The sequence below is a fragment of the Bos grunniens genome, chromosome 1 (assembly GCF_055505025.1).
Source record: "Bos grunniens cultivar Pamir isolate PY7600 chromosome 1, Bosgru_T2T1.0, whole genome shotgun sequence".
Lineage (NCBI taxonomy): Eukaryota > Metazoa > Chordata > Mammalia > Artiodactyla > Bovidae > Bos > Bos grunniens.
This window is the reverse complement of record NC_141165.1, coordinates 62147516-62167935: the sequence shown is the minus strand read 5'-3', so window position 1 is coordinate 62167935 and position 20420 is coordinate 62147516. Positions and strand designations below refer to the sequence as shown.

Genomic DNA, 20420 nt, shown 5'->3' with positions numbered 1-20420 from the left:
CATACCAGCTCCAGCATTCCATTGACATGGTCTGCTCTTTTCCACTACACCATCCTGTGCAAAGGTGCCACAGAACAGCAGAAAAATAGCAACACCTTCCCTGATTCCCAAAACTTCAAAATAGCAAAAATCCGAGAGTAAAAGAAAAGACAGCTTATACGGTTTTATGAGAGTAGCAGAAGAACAGGAGGCGCAGTACATAGAATCAAATCATACTAACAAATGGCAATGTGTATAATTCTGGCCAGTTATCAGTTACACTTATTTCCTGGTTATTTTCAATGCTATACCAATTTGAAAATATAAAAGTTTGAAAAATGAGGGTAAGCAGTACATTATATAAGATTAGTAAACACACTATGAGCAGCCAGTGATGGTCATTAGCATGTTCTGCGGAGAGAAATAACCTTCACCTCCCTGCAGCATTAAAACAGGTGCCATGCCAAAATCCTATCCCTGCTGAGAAATCTAAGATAGGCATGCTATATATGTAATCACTTTTTCTGAGAGATGTGTAACTCACATCACTTCTCAGAAAAGTACAAGAACTACAGTGCAAGAGTGCAAAGGCTGTGGAATGAGTGAAAACCACATGTAAGCTCAGTTGCTTCCACTAACTAGTCATGGGATCCCAGGCAAAAGTAAAGCCAATCAGTATTTACTCACCAGGTGCCAGGCATTGTATTAGGTTAGTACAAACATAATTACAGTTTCAGACTGTGAATTTTAAATAATCATAACTAGGCTCAAACACATCTTTATTAATCAAACTAGGAACCGTTATTATCAACACATTTTTGTCAATGAGAAATAAGTTTGTTTATTCCTGTAATGTAAAAATCCATATTTCGGGATTTGATGAACTCTTGGAAAGCATTTTCTGCCTACTGCTGGTTGTGGAAGCATTTTCCCTGCAAAAAGCTGTCAAGATACTTGAAGAAGTGGTAGACGGTTGGCAAGAGGTCAGGTGAATATGGTGGATGAGACAAAACTTCATGTCCCAATTTGCTCAACTTTTGAAGCCTTGCTTGTATGACATGAGGTCGGGCATTATGCAGAAGAACTGGGTCCTTTCTGTTGACCAATGCCAGTTACAGGCATTTGCAGTTTTCAGTGTATCTCATCCATTTGCTGAGCATACTTCTCGGATGTAATGGCTTTGCCAGGATTTAGAAAGCTGTAGTGGACCAGACCAGCAGCAGACTACCAAACAGTGGCCATGACCTTTCTCTGGTACCTTTTTTGGCTTTGGGAAGAGATCTGGGGCTTCTTCTCCCTCCCAACACTGAGCTAGTCATAGCCGGTTGTACCACTTTTGGTCACTCATCACAATCTGACCAAGAAATGATTTGTTGTTGCACAGAATAAGATAAGACAACACTTCAAAATGATGATTTTTCTGATTTGCAGTCAGCTCGTGAGGCATCCACTTAGCAAGCTTTTTCACCTTTCCAATTTGCTTCAAAGTCAAATGAATGGTTGAATGATTAACATTGCATTCTTCAGCCATTGCTCATGTAGTTGTAAGAGGATCAGCTTCAATGATGGCTCTCAACTGGTCAACTATCAACTTCCAATAGCTGGCCACTACGCTCCTCATCTTCAAGGCTCTCATCTTCCTTTGCAAAACTTCTTGAACCATCACTGCACTGTATGTTCATTAGCAGTTCCTGGGCCAAATGTGTCACTGATGTTGCAAGTTGTCTCTGCTGCTTTATGACCCATTTTGAATTCAAATTAAAAAAAAAAAATCACTCAAACTTGCTTTTTGTCTAACATCATTTCTACAGTCTAGAATAAATATAAAATAAACAGTAAGTAATGCCACTAGCAAAAATAAATAAATAAATAAAGAGAAATGTCCATTAAAATGAGGTACGACATAACCATGTTAAAGAATGTATTCCAATGGCAAGGTCAACAGTGCGAAACTGCAATTACTTTTGCACCAGCCTACTACCACATCATGAAAACACAATGGTGAACAAGACATGCACAACTCTAGCCTTCACGAGCGTACATTCCTGGGGGCAAATATAGCATTTGAGAGCCTTGGTCTCCTGATCTATAAAAAAAAAACAAACAAAAAACAAGCCTGGCATGCCGCAGGTCACGGGGTCGCAAAGAGTTGGACATGACTTTGCAACTGAACAAAATGGGCTAATCTTTATTCCAATGCTGCAGGGCCATTAAGATAATGAGACAACACAAATGGCACAAAGGATACTCTTCTCCTTCCTGGCAAAATCTAAATGTGTTCCTTGTAGAAAAGTAAATGACACCAACATTTTCAAACTCCTTTTATCATCTCTGAGGAAGATCCAAAAGGAACAGAGACGAACGCCTCCAAAATTCTCAAGCATTTGAACGGGTAGAGAAAGAAATGACTGCTGGCACTACCAAGAGTTCTCTTACAGCTTCTGATTCTTTAGCCTTGAGACAGTCATAATTACTCTTAAAAGAAAACATGAACACAAAGGAGAGTTAGGATCTAGATTCCAGAGTGTCTGGAACAAGCAGACCATGACAAGAACACATGCATTCTTCAACTTTGTTATTACTTCTGACTGTAATTTTTAAGAACCATTTCAATGGAGAGAGATCAAACAACTCAACACAGCTTATATGCTCTCAAACAATCAACAAAAGATCAGTGGTTACTCATTCATTCATTCATTTCATGAACTCATTCAACAAAAATTTAGACAGCTACCCTGCAACAGGTATTGATTGAGGCACTAGAAACACAGCAGTGATCCAAACAGTCCAATACATATTGGAAAAAGGCAGAGACTCACAAACTTGGTTGAATTACAATCCTAATTCAGAATGAAATGGGTAGTTTTCAAATGCTGACTTCCCCCACCAATGTCAATGCATATACATACTCTGATCTAAATTAATAAATCAGGGACATAAAAATCTGAAATAAACTTTATATAGATGCTTATTCTGAAATGTGCATATTCATAATCTCTTGATTCTATGCAATTTAATCTCTTTGGTTTCTATTTCAACAGGCTGAAATGTGCCTAGTAACCACTGGCCTGGCAAAATGCAATATATCTTAAATAAATTCTTTGTGGAAATGAATTAAATATAGTTTCCTGAAGTGTCCATAGATTTACTGACATAAATAAATGTTTTTTAGGCCCTTTGTGTATAAAGGAAGACTGAGAAGATTTCTTAACCAACCTTGAACTCCCATGGTGTTAGGAAAGAGCAATACCTCCCAAGAATAAAAACAAGTGCCACTAAAAAGAATAAAATGAAACCATCTCTCCTGAAAACCAGGTTATTTTCTAGCACAAACATATGTATCCTGGATTCTTAATCTGATGTGATTTATGAAGGTTATAGCAAAATTCAAGGCAGGGAACATTCCCATCATGTAAGTAAACAATTTCTGGCAGCTTCTCTTTTTTGTATCTTCCATCATGACTTGTAAACATTGTTCTATTTGTGGACATCTTTATGAAACAGTTTATAAAATGGGATACAAAACAAAGATTTATGACTTTAAACTGAAATTCAGTGTACTTAACAAAAAGACTCACTTCTATTCTGCATGCTATAGTATGAAAATTCAATCTAGAATAAGGTTATAGGATATTGCTATAGTATTACAGGGAGAAACTGTTTTTTAGTCTAAAGAGTGTTCAATTATAAAAACAAGACCAAAATATTTAAAGCAATTAAACAGTTCTATTTTGATTTCCCGGAGAAGGCAATGGCACCCCACTCCAATACTCTTGCCTGGAAAATCTCATGGATGGAGGAGCCTGGTAGGCTATAGTCCCTGGGGTCACTAAGAGTCGGACACGACTGAGCGACTTCCCTTTCACTTCTCATTTTCATGCATTGGAGAAGGAAATGGCAACCCACTCCAGTGTTCTTGCCTGGAGAATCCCAGGGACTCGGGAGCTTGGTGGGCTTCCATCTATGGGGTCTCACAGAGTCATACACGACTGAAGCGACTTAGCAGCAGCAGCAGCATTTTGATTTCCAGTATCAATGGGAGATCGTCCCTGTTTCACTCTTCCTTGAAACCACCCCCTCCCACAAAATTCAATGAAAATTCACCCATAAGGGTGCAAATATTCCTGTGACATCTTGAATAATACATAATACTCATGAGTGAGGCATGTACATGTGCTGTGCTTAGTTGCGTCCAACTCTTTACAACCCCATGGGCTGTGGCCCACTAGGCTCCTCTGTCCCTGGGATTCTCCAGGCAAGAATACTGGAGTGGGTTGCCGTGTCCTCTTCCATGGCATCTTCCCAACCCAGGGATCAAACCCAGGTCTCCCGCACTGAGGGCAGATTCTTTACTGTCTGAGCCACCAAGGAAGCTATTAATTAATAATAGCAACTTCCCAAGTGGCACAGTGGTTAAGAATCCAACTGCCAACGCAGCAGATGCAAGAAAGGTGGATTCAATCTCTGGGTTGGGAAGATTCCCTGCAGTAAGAAATGGCAACCCACTCCAGTGTTCTTGCTTGGAGAATCCCATGGACAGAGGAGCCTGGCAGGCCACAGTCCATGGGGCTTCAAAGAGTCAGACACAAGTGAGCAAACGGTAGGCACATGGCACATAATATAAAGGATACTTGACCTGATAAGACAAAATACCCTGCCCCCAACAACAGCCTAAACTCATCTCTGCTCAAGAACTGAAAACAAAGGCAGTAATCGTTAACTTTTGTCTCCTATACAAATCACCCAACAAGAAGATACATCACCTGTGCATACATGGCTCGTTCAGTTGTGTTTGACTCTTTGTAATCCCATGGACTGTAGCCCTCCAGGCTCTTCTATACCGGTAGCTATTTTTCAAAGTTTTTTCTTTTTTTAAAAAAAGAAAAACTTCCAAGTAGCGTGTGCTACAATTTAGTCTTTCCTCTTATAGGAGTCCTAGAGTAAGTGTTCCTAAGTACATTTTTTTTTTTAATTTCATACCAAATGTTCTGCTTTTAGCCCATTTCCTCATATCTGAAGTGACAGTCTTACTTTTTCTCATTAAATTAAGCCAGATTTGGTTTTAGGTTACTGTTCAGTTTTTAAGATACTTGTTTTCTCCTTTAAAAACAGTAACTTTCTTTCTCTGGCACAAAACACTAGTGGAAAAGATCAAAATGGCCCAAATACACGGACACACGTGTAAGCACACACACAAAAAAGGTATTACTTTCTAACATCTAGAATCTTTTAAATTAGACGTTATGAGTTCCTCTGAAGTACTTTATTCACCATAAGCACGTGACAGTTTAGATATATTGGTCTCAGAGAATCAATATTAGCAAACCACAAACTTACTGCTTGTAGTTGCCTATATGTTAGGTAAAAGGTATCAAGTTGGTAACCTAAACAAGTAATTCCATATATTTTTAAGTTTATTGTACAAAAATTTATATGGCAAGAGAAAAATCTTTGGATTGAAAAAAAAATCTGAAGTGCACAAGTTCTCAGTTATGATAATCTAAGGAACATATCATCTCAATGATTTTGCAAGAGCACATAAGATTTTCAGGTAATCCAATGTCCACTTTTCTTTAAGGAAACAAAAAGCATAACTGCTCATGGGCTAGATGAAATTTTAAAAGTAATGAGACACTTATGGAAATGCTAATTAAAACCATGATGAGATATTGTTACAAGAACCACCCACCTGACTGGCAAAATCTTTAAAGTCTGAAAACATTAAAGATTGATAAGACTGTAGAAGAAAGCAATTACAGCATTTTTAAAAAGAGGTTTGGCATTATCTAGTAAAGCTATAATTCTATGATTTGGTAAATATTCCAGAGAAATTCCTGCAGGCCTGGAGACATGGACAAGAATGTTCACAGAAGCATTGCTCAAAATTATTCAGATCCAGGAACAACCCAAATGCTCATCAAGAAATGAGTATAAAAATAAGGAACTGGGACACTATCTGGTAACAAAAACAAACAGCTACACACATTATCTTTGAAACTCAAAAATTAATGTTTAACAGAAGTATTCAGCAGACAATGCATATAATGGTTTCATTTACATAAAGTTTGAAAACAAGCAATCTAACCTACATTTTTGTGTGTGTATATGTGGGTGTACATGCATGTACTCACATGCATGCCGTAAGACTATAAGGAAAAACACAAAAAATTATTACCCCTGAAGGTTAGTGATTTTAGGGGCTGGGGGATGTTAAAAGGAAAGGCACAGAGGAAATCTGTTAATGATTATTAGTATTTATAATATTTAAATACTTTCTCAGCAATCTTCATTATTAATGGCTATCTAGAACTATAAATTTCTACTTTATAATCTTGGTGGGTTATTGTTGTGCTTTACAATTGTTTTTTAACTATACATATATTTTATGTATTCTCATGTATATCTGCTATATCTCAAAGATTAAATCAAAAGATCAGATGTGAACTTCTGAAAAGAAATATTTCTTGTGGTACGTATGTGGTTTGGTTAATGCTGTGATTTGGGGTCAAGGTCAAAAACAAGGAAGCATGCTGGTTCTAGCACAGAGCTGCATTACAGCTCACAGGCATACCAGAGCTAACCACATCCTACTTCCTTAGGTATATAAATTCCACTCTCCTGAAGGAACAAATGCTAACAATGCAAAGAGAAAAGAAAAAAAAAAAAAAAACTGCATAAAAGACCAAAAAAACAGATAATAACTAAGTGCTGGTGAGGATGTGGGAAAATTGGGAAAGCTCATATACTGCCAATAGGAATGTAAAATGGTGCAATAACTTTGGAAAACAGTCTAGAAGTTCCTCAAAAAGTTAAATATAGAGTTACATATGACCCAGCAATCCACTCCTAGGTATATATCCAAGAGGAATAAAAACATATGTCCACACGAAATTTATACACAGATGGTCCTGGTAGCATTATTAGTAACAGCTAAAATGTGGAAACAACTCAAATGTCCACCAGTTGATGAAGAGATTAATAAAATGTATATCTAAAGAATGGAATATATTATCAGGCAATAAAAAGAAATGAAGTACTAATGCAAGGTACAAAATGGATAAACCTTTAAAATTATGCTAAGTGAAAAAGCCAAGCAGAAAAGTCCACATGCTATTATTATATGACTCCATTTTATATAAAATATCCAGAATAAGCAACTCTATAGATAAAGTAGATTAGTGGTTGCCTAGGGCCAGGAATGTCGGGAAATTGGGGGTGACTGCTAATGGATATAGGGTTTTTCCAAGTGATGGAAATATTCCAAATGGGTTGGGGTGCTACCTGCACAACTGTGAATCTACTGAACCACTGCACTGTATACTTTAAATAGGTGGATTACAGGGTATGTGAATTATACCACAATAAAACTTTTATTATAAAATATTGCATTACAGGCGATCCCTGCCGTAAATAATATACAACAGTGTTCAGAAATTGTCAGTCTTCACTTATCACATCCATGTGTGAAATAAACTTCTACACTCAGCCCCAAAGTCTGGGAGAAATCTGACTAGTCATAAACCGAAATGCTACACAAAATGGCTTTGTTTCCAATTCTTAGTACCGTTATCAATAGGTTTTGAACTTATCCATCAGAGGCCGGGCGAGAGTCCACAGTAGCCTGCAGAATGTGCTAAGTCTTAATGCATGCTGAGCAGTTTCTTCTATAAGTGACCCATGACCTCTTTTCTGAAGTGATTTTCCAGGACTCTCCACGAGAGGAAAAACTGAACCTCACTAAATTTGTTAACCAGAAGTGTGCTTTCTTGACTTCATATGTAGAGAATTTTTTTCCAAACCACACTGGAAAATAACAGGATTGGAAAAGTGATCAGTGAGTTCACATTCCAGCCCACCAATGTCCAACAGCCTGCCCAAATGCAGACGTGAAAGTAAAACACTTCCAATGTCATTCAATCCTATTTCTAATGAGAGCTCTATACAACACAGTGAGAAATGAACACAATTGAAAATTTACAGAAATATTATATCAGGAATAATGATTGACAGAAACAAGAACAAGACTTAATTGCCTTGTAAAAGTCAAAATTACTCCTGGCTCTCTCTTACTGGGGTGACATTTTCTTTGCATCACTTTTTTCACTTTTAAATTTTATCTCATGTAGAGTATACATATCTGCATGTTGCCAATAATCTTTTCAAAAGTAAGCTGGGGTTAAAAACAATCCAAAGATGAAAATAGGGATTCCTTCCATTATTCTGGATTTATAATAGTTATAACCAATATAAAAGTTTAGCAATAGCTTACAATTATGTGGCTTCTTTATTTCAAAAACCTAATTTAAAAAATCAAGAGCCAACATCATAAAAGTTTTTTCTCCTCTTTATAGACAATGAGCACACTTTAAACTGTAGCTACACAGAGCTCCCTGCTATTCCCAATAGTTCCTCCACTATTGGGTCATGCCTGCCCAGCCCACCAGGCTGACATTTTCTGATTTATAGTTAATCTTTTCATTTCTCTGCTTCATGACAACCTTGAAAGGAGTAGAATGATATTATTTAGAAGACAGTCTTCAATGTCTTGATTTTTGCAGCTCCTCCATAAGATTTAATATGACTTCCGGGGAAAGAGGAGGGAATAAATCAGGAGTTTGAGACTGAAATATATAACACTATTATATACATAATAAACAACAAAGGTCTAATGTAAAGCACAGGGAACTATACTTAATATCTAACAATAAAGTGGAAAAGAATCTAAAAAAGAATAAAAACATACATACATATATATACATCATATATAAAACTGAATCACTTCTCTGTACACCTAAAACTAACACAACTTGTAAATCCACTATATTTCAATAAAAAAAAAATGTTTTAAGATTTAATTTGACTTCGTATAGCTGGGGTCCAAACTCTAGAAGGTGCAAACATGGTCCACATCAGGGACAGATAAGTAGCAGGATGGTGAGCCTAAAGAACAAAGCCATAGAGAAGAAACCTGAAGAAAGAAAAAGGCAAGCCCTGGGGGACACACAGGGCAGCTCCCAGCCAGCAGTGGGATGGCAAATCCAGAGACAAGGCCCAGGGAGCACAGCCAAGCTACAGTCTCACTCCAGGTATAGGTCTACGAACAGGGAATCCCATTCAAGCAAACTTGTGTAGTGTTGTAGTATTGTGATACCCACTGCTGCCCTTGGCTTTAGGACCATCTCAGATTTAAAAAAAAAAAACAACAGCAGTTTACCATGAGACAGAAGACTGACATACTCCACCCCCAACGTGAGAGCTGCCCACCTCCCCCACTCCTCCTCCCACACACCTATACTCTGCAGGTATCAACGACGCAAAAGAGCCCAAGTCAGGAAAAGACCCCGAGATGCAGGCTGCACCCCAAAGTACATTTTGTATATCGAGGAATGTGGATCCAAAAAGGCACTCAGCTTCATGCAGAGTTGACCAATGAAGCTGTCCTCCTCAACTTCGACCCTGAGGTTTAGATTCACAGAAAATGATTTCAAATCTCCACGTTCATGAGGCTGTGGCTCCTGATAAGCTTCCACACCAAGAGTCAGGCTGTGACTCAAGACAGACGGAATGGTGCTGGGATGGTGCAGGGAATAGTGGACTTCCCACAGCTTTTAGTAAATACCACTTAATTTGAGCTGGACCCAAAGGATCTGCTTCCCTATGTAAGAGTTGAAGTGAAAGTGACTGACCGTCCAGGATCAAGACGCCCTCTCACATAGACAGGCCACCTGCCCTCTGTAGATGAACCAGCCTATTTACAAAAGAACACATTTTCTACCTGCAAAATGTCAGTGTTAAATAAATTGAACTCTACCTCCTCTCCAAGTCTAAAATGTTGTAGTATCTTTGCTCTCCAAAGATGACAAAACATACAGAAGGCTTCAGTGAGAGTAAGGTGCCTTAAAATACACAAATGAAAATGGTGAACTTTTCTTTAATGGATCTGAATCCTTTTTTGTTTAACTTTCGCTCATATGATTTCTTTTTTGATTGTCAACAGCTGTTATTTCAGGACAAACAGACCCAAAGATCTAGACTTTATAATCATCCTATACTTAAAGTCCTTAGGGACATCATTGACAGCTGTACAGAACCTCAGACTTACAACCCAATTATTATTTGTCTTCACTTTTTTTTTTTTTTTTTTGCTCACTTCCTTTGTGGGTTCTCTACAGATTTTATCAAATTAAGTCAAAGTTGAACCAACACAGAACTCATACTTACAAGTACCCATTTAAGAAGAACTGACATATCTTTATTGGTTCCTTTATCTACCCTAAATGCCTACTGTAGAAATTATGTTTTAAAATACTAGGGTCCTAGTAAACCTAAATGTTAAGGTTTACTTTAAATAGCTACAGTAACCAAGACTGCATGGTACTAAAGAAGGGGATAGACACATAGATCAATGGGATAGAAACAGAGGACCCAGAAACAGACACACACAAGTACACCCAAATGGTTTTTAACAGATGTGCAAAGCAATTTACTAGAGAAAGGTAATCTTTTCAACAAATGGTGCTGGAGCAACTGGACATTAATAGGAAAAAGAAGAGCTTAGTGTTAAGATCAAATGCTGGCAAAGATGAGACTCCAGATCACTCACACATCGTTAGAAGGCATGTAGAATGGTATAGCCACTTGGGAAAAATTTGGCAGTTTCTTATAAAATTAAATATAAAGTTATGGAGAAGGAAATGGCAACCTACTCCAGTATTCTTGCCTAGAGAATCCTGTGGACAGAGGAGCCTGGTGGGCTGCTGTCCATAGGGTCGCATAGAGTCGGACACAATGGAAGCGACTTAGCATGCGTGCCTTGGAGAAGGAAACGGCAACCCATTCCAGTGTTCTTGCCTGGAGAATCCCAGACACAGAGGAGCCTGGTGGGCTGCCGTCTATGGGGTCGCACAGAGTCAGACACGACTGAAGCGGCTTAGCTGTAGCAACAGCAGTGCCACAAAGTGAAAATATAGGTCACTAACTACAAACCACCAAACGGTTCCATTTCCACTTAAACCAAGGTCATACATTTTATGTCTGAACTTTATTTTTTGTCTTCATTCATATCTTGGTAGTTTTCCCTGCTTTCCAATAAAGTTTTTCTATGAAGGCTATTAAAAAAAAAAAAACTAAATATGCAGTTATAACATAACACAGCACTGTACTCTTAGGCATTTATCCTGGAGAAACAAAAAGGCATGATCACACACAAAACTGTACATGTATGTTCACAGCAGTTTTATTTTGGCAATTCTGCCAAAAAACTAGAACCAAATGTCTTTCAATAGGTGAACTGTTAAACTGTGATTTGTTCATATCAGGGAATACTACTCAGCAATAAAAAGGAACTATTAATACATGCAACTTGGATGGATCTCAATTTATGCTGGGGGGGCAGGGAGCCAATCTCAAAATATTAAGTACCACAAGAGTTCATTTATATGACATTCTTTAAATAACAAAACCACAGAGATGGAGAACAGTTTATTAGTTGCTAGGTTAGGGATGGTGGGAGAACAGGGGAGTGGCTATAACCCATAACACAGGGAAGCCTTTTGACAAAAGAACAGTTCGTGATTGTGGTAGTAACTACACAAATCTACCTCTACATGCAAAAGCCATGTACAGCTGGTGAAACCTGTATAAACTCTGTGGACTGTACCAATGCTAATTCCTGATATTGATATTATACTATCAAAGACATGATTATATTAGGCAAAATTGGATCAAAGATACATGGGATCTGCCCTGTAAATTTTTACCAAATTCTTGTGAATTTATAATTATTTCAGAATAAAAAGGTTTTTGTTTTTTTTAATACCAGTAGCTCTGAAATCTTGAGACCAAAATCTGGTTCTGCTACTTACACTACGGTGCATAAGTTATTTAGCCATTCTGAACTTTTGTTTCTTCGTGTTTTAAGTAAGGATAATAATATTAGCTGGCGGCTTAATGAGAATTAAAATGAGCAAGAAAAAAAGCTGTACTTTTTTTTCATCTGAGATAAACGGGACCAGATGGCAAAGTATTTTTCAAGAATGATGCCATATATGGGAGTGCTTGTATGATTAAGCTACACATTGTACCTACTAATTTTTATAATCCATTTGTAAATCTGACTTTTCTTATTTGTAGACAAAATTAGGTCTACAGTTAAGAGCATTATTGGAATAATAGCTATGCCACCCTATAGATTAGAAAACTGAGGACAAATAAACTTTTTCTAGTCCATAATCTGATGAAGTATACCTCAAAAGGTTAAGCAAACATTCTACCGGGGAAAGTGATTTGACCTGGAATTCGATATGGTTCATTTCCACATCAAGATCAAACAGATTCATTAGCTGCTTTTTAACCTAAGAAACTCCAGTTGCTTTGGAGAATGAGCACCGAAAAATATTTCAAAAATCGCAACAGCCACCTTGCATTGTGAATGCCTCCACAATAAGCCCTTCCAGGTCCCACCAGCAAACAGTACAAAGCAGTGCTCAAGGTCCTGGCTGGCACCGTGGCACCCTCGGGCTACCCTGGTCCCTCTTGCAGTGTGACGGAAATTCCTGTGCCCGTCCCTCGCTGGCAGCCCCTGTGAAGGCCCGCCCGCTATCAGACGCCCAGCCTCCTGGCAATAATTCTGCAGTCAACCCTGAACACTTCCTCTTGACTTCCTCCAACACCAGGATGAACTGACACTTGGCGGTTACCACTCCGAGTGGGTGGCTGTGGTGGGAACAATAGCAACTCTTAACTAGACTTGGTCAAATTATACTGGGGAGACAGAAGGAGAAAAGACAAGACACCAAACAAACGGTGGCCTGAATTCTTTCATTCAAAACAATCGAGTTAGTTTATGCAACTGATGACAGCAAAACATATGAAATTAATAAAGACTTTGTTTAAATGAAGCAAAGAGACTTGGTAAAGTGGCTTTGCAAAAAGTCTCTGAAGTTTCATTTAAACAAAGAGTGTCCTGAAGATCTGTAATGCAGAAATTATTTCATTAACATCACACAAAAGGATTGCTCCCACTGCCCAGGCTTCCTACTCACAGTTGTACATGAAGAAAAGAACTACGAAGAACTTTGGAAAGAAGTCTCTGGGTACTTTTTTTCCCCCCAGTATGAACTGAGGAGGGGAATGCGTAATAATTACATACACAGCACCTCTACCACTGAAGCAAGATCAACAGGTAAAACTGTTTCTCCCTTTCTAGTCTTCATAAGGTGTACACCCAGTCTGCAACACCAACAACAAAATGCCACAAATAATTTGAATAACTTTCTAATTCTACCCATTGATGGCCCAGGAAAAATCAAAGCCTCCTTAAAGGAAGTCAGATGACCTTACTAAGAATGTAAATAGGTCTATCATACTTTTAATACCCCAACCCCTACATTCCATTCCTACCCTGCTTGCTCTGCTGAGAATTCATTTGCTATGGGCAGAGGCTTCAGTTGACTGAGCCTCTGAGGTAGGAATCTGGACAGCAACAGAAGAACATGGCTTGCAAGAGAGAGGAAACACTGGAATATACAGCCACTGTAAATAATTTCCACAGTGTTTAAGTCCAAGTCCACCTACTCACTAGATTTGGGGGGCTATGCAGAAAAGCCAACACTGAACCAAGAATGAGATCCGTATGCTGGATCTGAATTTATCTCAGCTTCATTCCATAACCTAGAGTAAACAACCCACAGAAGAACAAATTCAAATGACTTATACAAACAAATGATACACCAGGAACTAAGTAAGGGTTATACCACATGTCAAAAGCCACCTGGCAATCATGTGGAGACACGGAAACAGTAAAGAAAATCAGGTCTCAACTGGCAGCGAGTCCTCGATCTAAGAAGCTAAAGGACCCAGAGAACTGAAAAGTAAGAACATTTTCCTAGAATCTATGGCAGACAGGCTCCACATTCTCCCGATTGCCTTGGCTGGGTGTTTGAGAATCATTTTGACTAAGTTCCCTTGGTTACTTTTCCATATTCAATTTCTGTAATTTAAACCATACTCTAAAACTTAACCATGCTTAAAAAGTGCTGACAGTTCCTCCTTTCAAATGGTTCCCTTCATCTCCAGTCTCACTGCCATCCCCCAATTCACCTCACAAGTGCCATCAGCTGGGTCTTACTCACGCCATCTGGGTCGTACTTGGTGATTCCCATCTCTCCAGAGGGCTTCCCAGGTGGTCCGAGTGATAAAGAATCCACCTGCCAATGCAGGAGACACAAGAGATGCGGGTTCGATCCCTGGGTTGGGAAGATGCCCTGGAGTAGGAAATGGCACCCCACTCCAGTATTCTTGCCAGGAAAATTCCATGGGCAGAGGAGCTTGGCAGGCTATACTCCACAGGGCCGCAAAGAGTCAGACTGACGGAGCACACACAGCCTCTAAGACAGTGCACAACACTGTCTGCCCCAAAGCTGTGCTGGAGGCAGGGAGGCCAGTGAGGCTGTCGCAATAGCTAAGAGATTGAGAAGGCTCAAAAGTAAGAGACAGATCAAAGAACTTTTACTCTAAGGCACTTTGAAAGTCACTGTAATATTATCTAACAAACTGACCTGAGACAAAATTTCCTCACCTATAAAATGGAAATGGTGCGTTAGATCAGTGATTTTTGGGTTTTCCACATATGCATGCTAGGAGGGCAAGGTGGTCGGGGGAGTTTTAAGAGCCTTTACCAGAAGAAAGAGGAGCAGGTGTGCCTCAGGCCTCTCTGCCCTCAATCAGCGCCCTCTGTTTTGCACAGTGGATGTCCATATCAGATGAACTGAATAAAAGGTTCTACAATAACCTTTAAAAGCAAGCGAGGCCACTGAAGGTCTACGTCAGAATTAAAGTCCCATCTCAGTCTAAAATTCCATGATAGCTTGACTTTTATGGCTCCATTAGAAGGTAACAAGCAGCTATACCTGGACCTTTGCAAAAACGCAAATTCAAAGAAACAGGCGATGGTTGAAACATAAGCCAGTACATAGCATCCAATGGGATGCTGATAACACAGATGGGAAAACCGCGCAACAGCATTTGCTCCTAAACAGTTGCTCTCAAGAGTCCCTTTCTCCAGTTCCTACCATGTGGAGAGAGCTTTTTCCACCAAGACACAAACGAGTTTTGTTTTTTTGGAATGTCTGTCTGCAGGATATGACAGGGAGTCCATACTCCCACCGACCTCTGTAGGAGTGTGGCCTGAGCAGGCTGCAGCCCAGTCTGGCCTTCTAAAGCCTCCTTTCAGATGTCTGCAGCAGACTGGGTCTCACCCCAGAAGTGAACTCCTGCTGATAAGAAACCCTTCCTATGGCCAAACAAATCACTGTTGGATTCTCGTTGCATTCTTCACTTCTGTTTTTCTTCCTCCTCCTCCCTTCCTATAAAAAAAGGTGTCTTTTAAGTATATCTAGAAGGAAACCTGAACAGCTAGGCGCTTTCCCCTCTTAATGTGTTCCTTATCCCACTGGTGATTCAAGCCCTGGGCCGCTCCTTGCTCAGCACACTGAGACGGCTCTGTTCTGCTCAGTGGTGGGAGGCCACGTCAGCAGGAAACAGCGCTGGCTGCCAGGTCACATTCAAGACTGTCTGGAGCAAGCCAGCGTGCAGCACCCGCAGGACAGAGGCTGCTCTATGGTTTCCCTCAGGCAAAGGGAATGCTCAGCCTGGAAAAAAAAAAGCCTGGCCTCTGTGCACCACACCAACCCAGGCTTAAGGGAGACTCCAAATACTACAGGTTAGAGTTTCCCCATTTTGAAATGTTCCCCAAATATTTCCAGTTACAGAGTTATTGGTTTCCCTTCTCCTCTTTTTCTTAGAGGACGTACTGTACTGCATCCAAACTCATATTTGGAAAAGGCTGCCACAAGCCAAATCAAACTTCATCGTGGCTTTCTGGCTCCTCAGTCCGACAGAGGAAATTCTGCACACCCAACCCACCAGTCTCCGCAGCCCTGACACGCGTTGAGTCAGGACGGAAAACCTGACCTAAAGGGGCTGACACACAGAGATGATCACTACAGGCCTTTTTTCCCCCCGCTTCTAAACACACACAATAAAAACAGTAAACAAACAAGCTCTGCCAGAAGTTATCATGCTATCTCACTGGATGGATTCCTGACAAGAAGCAAACAAATCACAGTGCACAGAGATACACCGCACGAACAGCAATGCTGTGCTCTCTGCAGCTGGCTCAGTAAGGTCCAAGTCAACCCTGCCCATGTAAACCAACATGATTAAGGTTAACACGCTACAACAGCAGGGCTCCTATGCATCCAGGACACCTGGGAGTTTCATAATTGGCCGCAAATTTAGACTAGAGATCCTGTTAAAAAAAATTTTTTTTTTAAAGTGAATTTTCTCAGAAATGTCTGAAGTTATGGGCTTTTTCCTTCCACTCGTAGAGGAGGAAGGTCTTCTTAGGTGGACAGCCCGAAGGTCAAATCCTTCTCTCCAGAAACACCAGGTTTGCTAAAGAAAATAATCTCCATTCCATGGAGAATATAAGAAGAAATAGGACAGAAACGGGGTGAAGACAGGACAAGTAGTTGAGGACATGGAGAAGGGTGTTATGAGAGATGAGAAGCAGAGTAACACACACACACACTGCCGAGACATGGCCAAGGCAGTACGCCCTAGCAGTTCTGGAAGGTGCTGGGCCACCACGTACAGAGGTGTTAACTACCCCAACCACACGTGTACACACACAGACCCAAGTGCAAGAGAGACCATGTAGCTTCCAGGACGCATTAGGAGCAAGAAAGGCATTAGAACCAAACCAGAAAAGAAAACCACATAGTCAGGAGGCCACAGGTTGCTGCACAACAAATGTTCCCACGAAGAGGAGCTAGAGGACAAAGGAAAATCAAATATCATAGGTACTTAGAGATTTAGTGATGTAAAAGGTACTCTTCTTTTATTTCAACCATTTGTGAAATGAACACCAATAGAGCATCTAATCTAAAGGGTCACTTCATCGAACCTGGTCTTCAGACAGGGACTGCGTATCACCAGCACCTCCTTATGGGGAAAAAAAGAAAATTCTAGATGGCTACCTACTAATTTACTGGAAACCAAACAAATATTCCAAAGTTAATTGGCTACCACAGGCTTTAAATAAATCCAAAGCATTTTGACCAAAGAAAATACCCTAGTGCTCTGATAAACTACAATAAAACTTTAAAATCATCTCAAAAATAAAAACTACCAAATCATATATGCTACTTGTACAGCTGAAATAAATTTAAATTAGTTATTACACAAGGCAAGTTTTTAGAGGTAGACGATCTAGAGCCAAAAGTAATGTCTTAGCTAACACTGTAGGAAAGGCGGGAAGGCAGGAAACTAGGAAGAAAAGGAGGGAGGGAAGAAGGAAAGAAGGGAGAGGGAAGGAATCTAGGAGGGAGGAGAAGAGAAGAGAAGAGGGAATATGTAAAGAAAATGAAGTATTTGCCACATACACATATTAGAAATACATGATAAGATCATTGAACTAGACCATATTGTTTTTAAAAACAGACTGCTGCAACATCCAGCACAGAGATGAAGAACAGAAGAGCCTTGAAATGTTTTAAAATCCAAAGTGTAGATTTTACCAAAAGGTTAGAGCAGACACAGTGGTAACACTGGCAAACACATACATTCATATAGACTGTGTGAATGTGCGTGTGTATGCATACATATACACACATTAAAAAATAACCCTTTCGGCAGAGTGCAACAGAGACATTTGGTGAGAAGCTAAAACGAACAAAGAGCATCACAAGATTATGACTTGTGTATAAGTCCTCCAGGGTATATTTAGAGAATACGATGTTTAAACAAATGAGTCATATCTGTACAACTGAGAAGTAGAATAGTAAGCTATTTCAGTTTTTACATACACGCACACACAAAATGATGATGCAAACACAAAATGAGGACAGAACCGTATCAATTTGTGATTTTCAACAACCTAATCAAATCTGGAAGAGAAACTGAAAACTAAATAATTGTATTTCATGAGTTCCAAGACATATTTTGTTTTCTCATTTTAACATCTCAGGAAAAGGAACGCATCTTACAGTTAATGGTAAGTCAGTTTAATTGACGGAATTTTCTCACGTAGATATACGTAAAATGCTGGTGTATCTCAAAGTCAACCACATCACAGATTCAATAAAACGATAGCAAGTAACCTATGAAACCAATACAAAAAGGACAACCACGCGTGCTGTTTCAGAGATAAGAGACAGGGAAAGCAGCAAGGTGATCCTAGCCAGTTCATGAACAAGCAGTGGGCACGAGGCAGGGAGCAAAGGCACATACAGACCCTTCAGCTGAGGCAGTACACCCAGGAGGAGAAAGTGTCACTTTTTATGTTTTCATGATTCTTTCCATTTACAAATAATTTAATAACCTAAATATCAGATGGCATAAACATAACTGTTTTACTGAAAACAGTGTTAACTACCTACTTATGACAATTCTATCTTTAAAAATATACCGGAGGGAAGTCCAGTGGTTAGGATTCGGCACTTTCACTGCTGGGGCCCAGGTTCAATCCCTGCTTGGGGAACTAAGATCTGCAAGCCAATCAGCATGACCCGCCCACCTCCACAAAAAAAAATACTGGGTACTAACTAGATCCAAGTCTTTGGAGGTGGAACCCAAGCACTTCTTTTAATCACGGTGATTCAACCGGGCTGCCAGGGTTGACAAGGGATATCAAGTACCTGGCAAACACTAGGTACATACATTTTTTTAACATGGCAATTATTAAAACAAAGAAAAAAATACATACTGGATAATTTTCTCTTTTTTTGGTTACCAGTCAAAATTAATTTAGGATACAGTAAGAGTCCTAAATGATAGTTTAACATCTCACTTTCAAAAAGAAAATTCTAGATAATTAAGCTCTTGAAATCTGCTCACACGTGAACCTATTAAGTTATAGTCTTCTCGTGGAATTAAGATCTAAAATGGCAGAAAACTCTAGGGGAATAAAAGTGACAGAGGAAAGAGAAATTGAGAGGTAAGAAGAATTTTAGAAACAATTTGGTCCAATTCTATTATTCTGAGGTGAGGAAAGTGAAGTGTTTGTTGATCAAAGAAACCACATTGAATGGAAACGTTGTTAAACTCCATCAGTGCATTCTCTTCCTTTAATCAGAGGCAGAAGGTTTTGTCAGGTTTCTTCATTTAAAAGGAAAGAGAGGGCTTCCTTGGTGGCTCAGTGGTAAAGCGTCCGCCGCCAATGCAGGAGACACGGGTTCGATTTCTGACCCGGGAAGATCCCACATGCAGCAGAGCAACTAGGCACGCACCCCACAGCTACTGAGCCTGTGTTCTAGAGCCTGTGCTCCACAACAAAAGAAGCCACGGCAATGAGCGGCCCAGGCTCTCCTCAACTAGGGGAAGGCCATGCAGCTTTAGCACAGCCAAAGATAAACAAATGAAATTATTTTAAAATATTATTTAGGGGACTTCCCTGGTGGTCCGGCAGGCGGGACTCTGAGCTCCCGATGCAGGGTGTCCGGGTTCGATCCCTGGTCAGGGAACTACATCCCACATGCTGCAACTAAGAGTCTGCATGCTGCAATTAAAGATCCCTCATGCCGCAATTAAGACCTGGTACATCCAGATAAATCAATCAATAAATAAAATATATATGTGTGTGTGTGTTAGTCACTCAGTCGTGTCCGACTCTTTGTGACCCCATGGACGGGGTTCCTCTGTCCATAGAATTCTATAGGCAAGAATAATGGAGTGGATTGCCATTCTCTTCTCCAGGGATCTTCCTGACCCAGAGATCAAACCTTGGTCTCTTGCATTGCAGGCAGATTCTTATCTGAGCCACCAGGAAAGAACATATATTTAAATATATATATACATATAGTTTAAAAAAAGGAAAAGAAAAATTAACAAGATCAACTGACTTTTACTATATGAGTTCAAGTCCAATGACCTTTGATGTGAACTTAAGTCAATTTTTTTTTAAAGTTGCACAAAACAGTGGGACTGTTGAGAGTGTATAGTAAAGATTTGTATCAAGGAAGGGAAATAGGCTTGATTTAAATTTAAAGAGGCCAGATTAGCAAGGCCATTTCACCCTTCCTGTTGAGCCATTTCCTATGTCCCCTAAGTACATAACCCAGAGCTACTTTTCAGCACTCTGGCTCAATTTCTAAAGAATCTCATTTTCTCCAAAGTCTCTTCTAGAGTTAATTACTTGCCTTCTTACTACCCTGGGTATAGCCAAGAAATAGGTAGAATGTACCTGTTGTTCTCCAGTTCCATCTGAGATGGAGGCTGGCATTCTATTCAACTCTGAGGAATGTTAATTGCTGATACTAGCATGACAGGTGCAATGAGTAGAAAAATGATCAATGAAAATTCACAGAACAATGGCAGAACTCATCTGGAGATCATGAGAAAACTCCTCAAGAGTTGTAACTTTAATTACTAACAATTGGTCT

The 20420-nt window shown here is 39.7% G+C and overlaps 1 protein-coding gene across 40 annotated transcripts in view; it reads right to left on the bottom strand.

The window, feature by feature from the left end:
* FNDC3B (fibronectin type III domain containing 3B) overlaps positions 1 to 20420 on the bottom strand; it is a 361710-nt gene that overhangs the window by 225896 nt on the left and 115394 nt on the right. For 11 of the 40 annotated variants that reach the window (XM_086394520.1, XM_086394523.1, XM_086394577.1 and 8 more), the window contains one exon: positions 14112 to 14186. The exons of the other annotated variants lie outside the window; for them this stretch is intronic. In XM_086394520.1, the coding sequence (XP_086250646.1) occupies positions 14112 to 14186 (75 nt within the window). The remainder of the gene's footprint in view (positions 1 to 14111; positions 14187 to 20420) is intronic. 40 annotated transcript variants of the gene reach the window in all.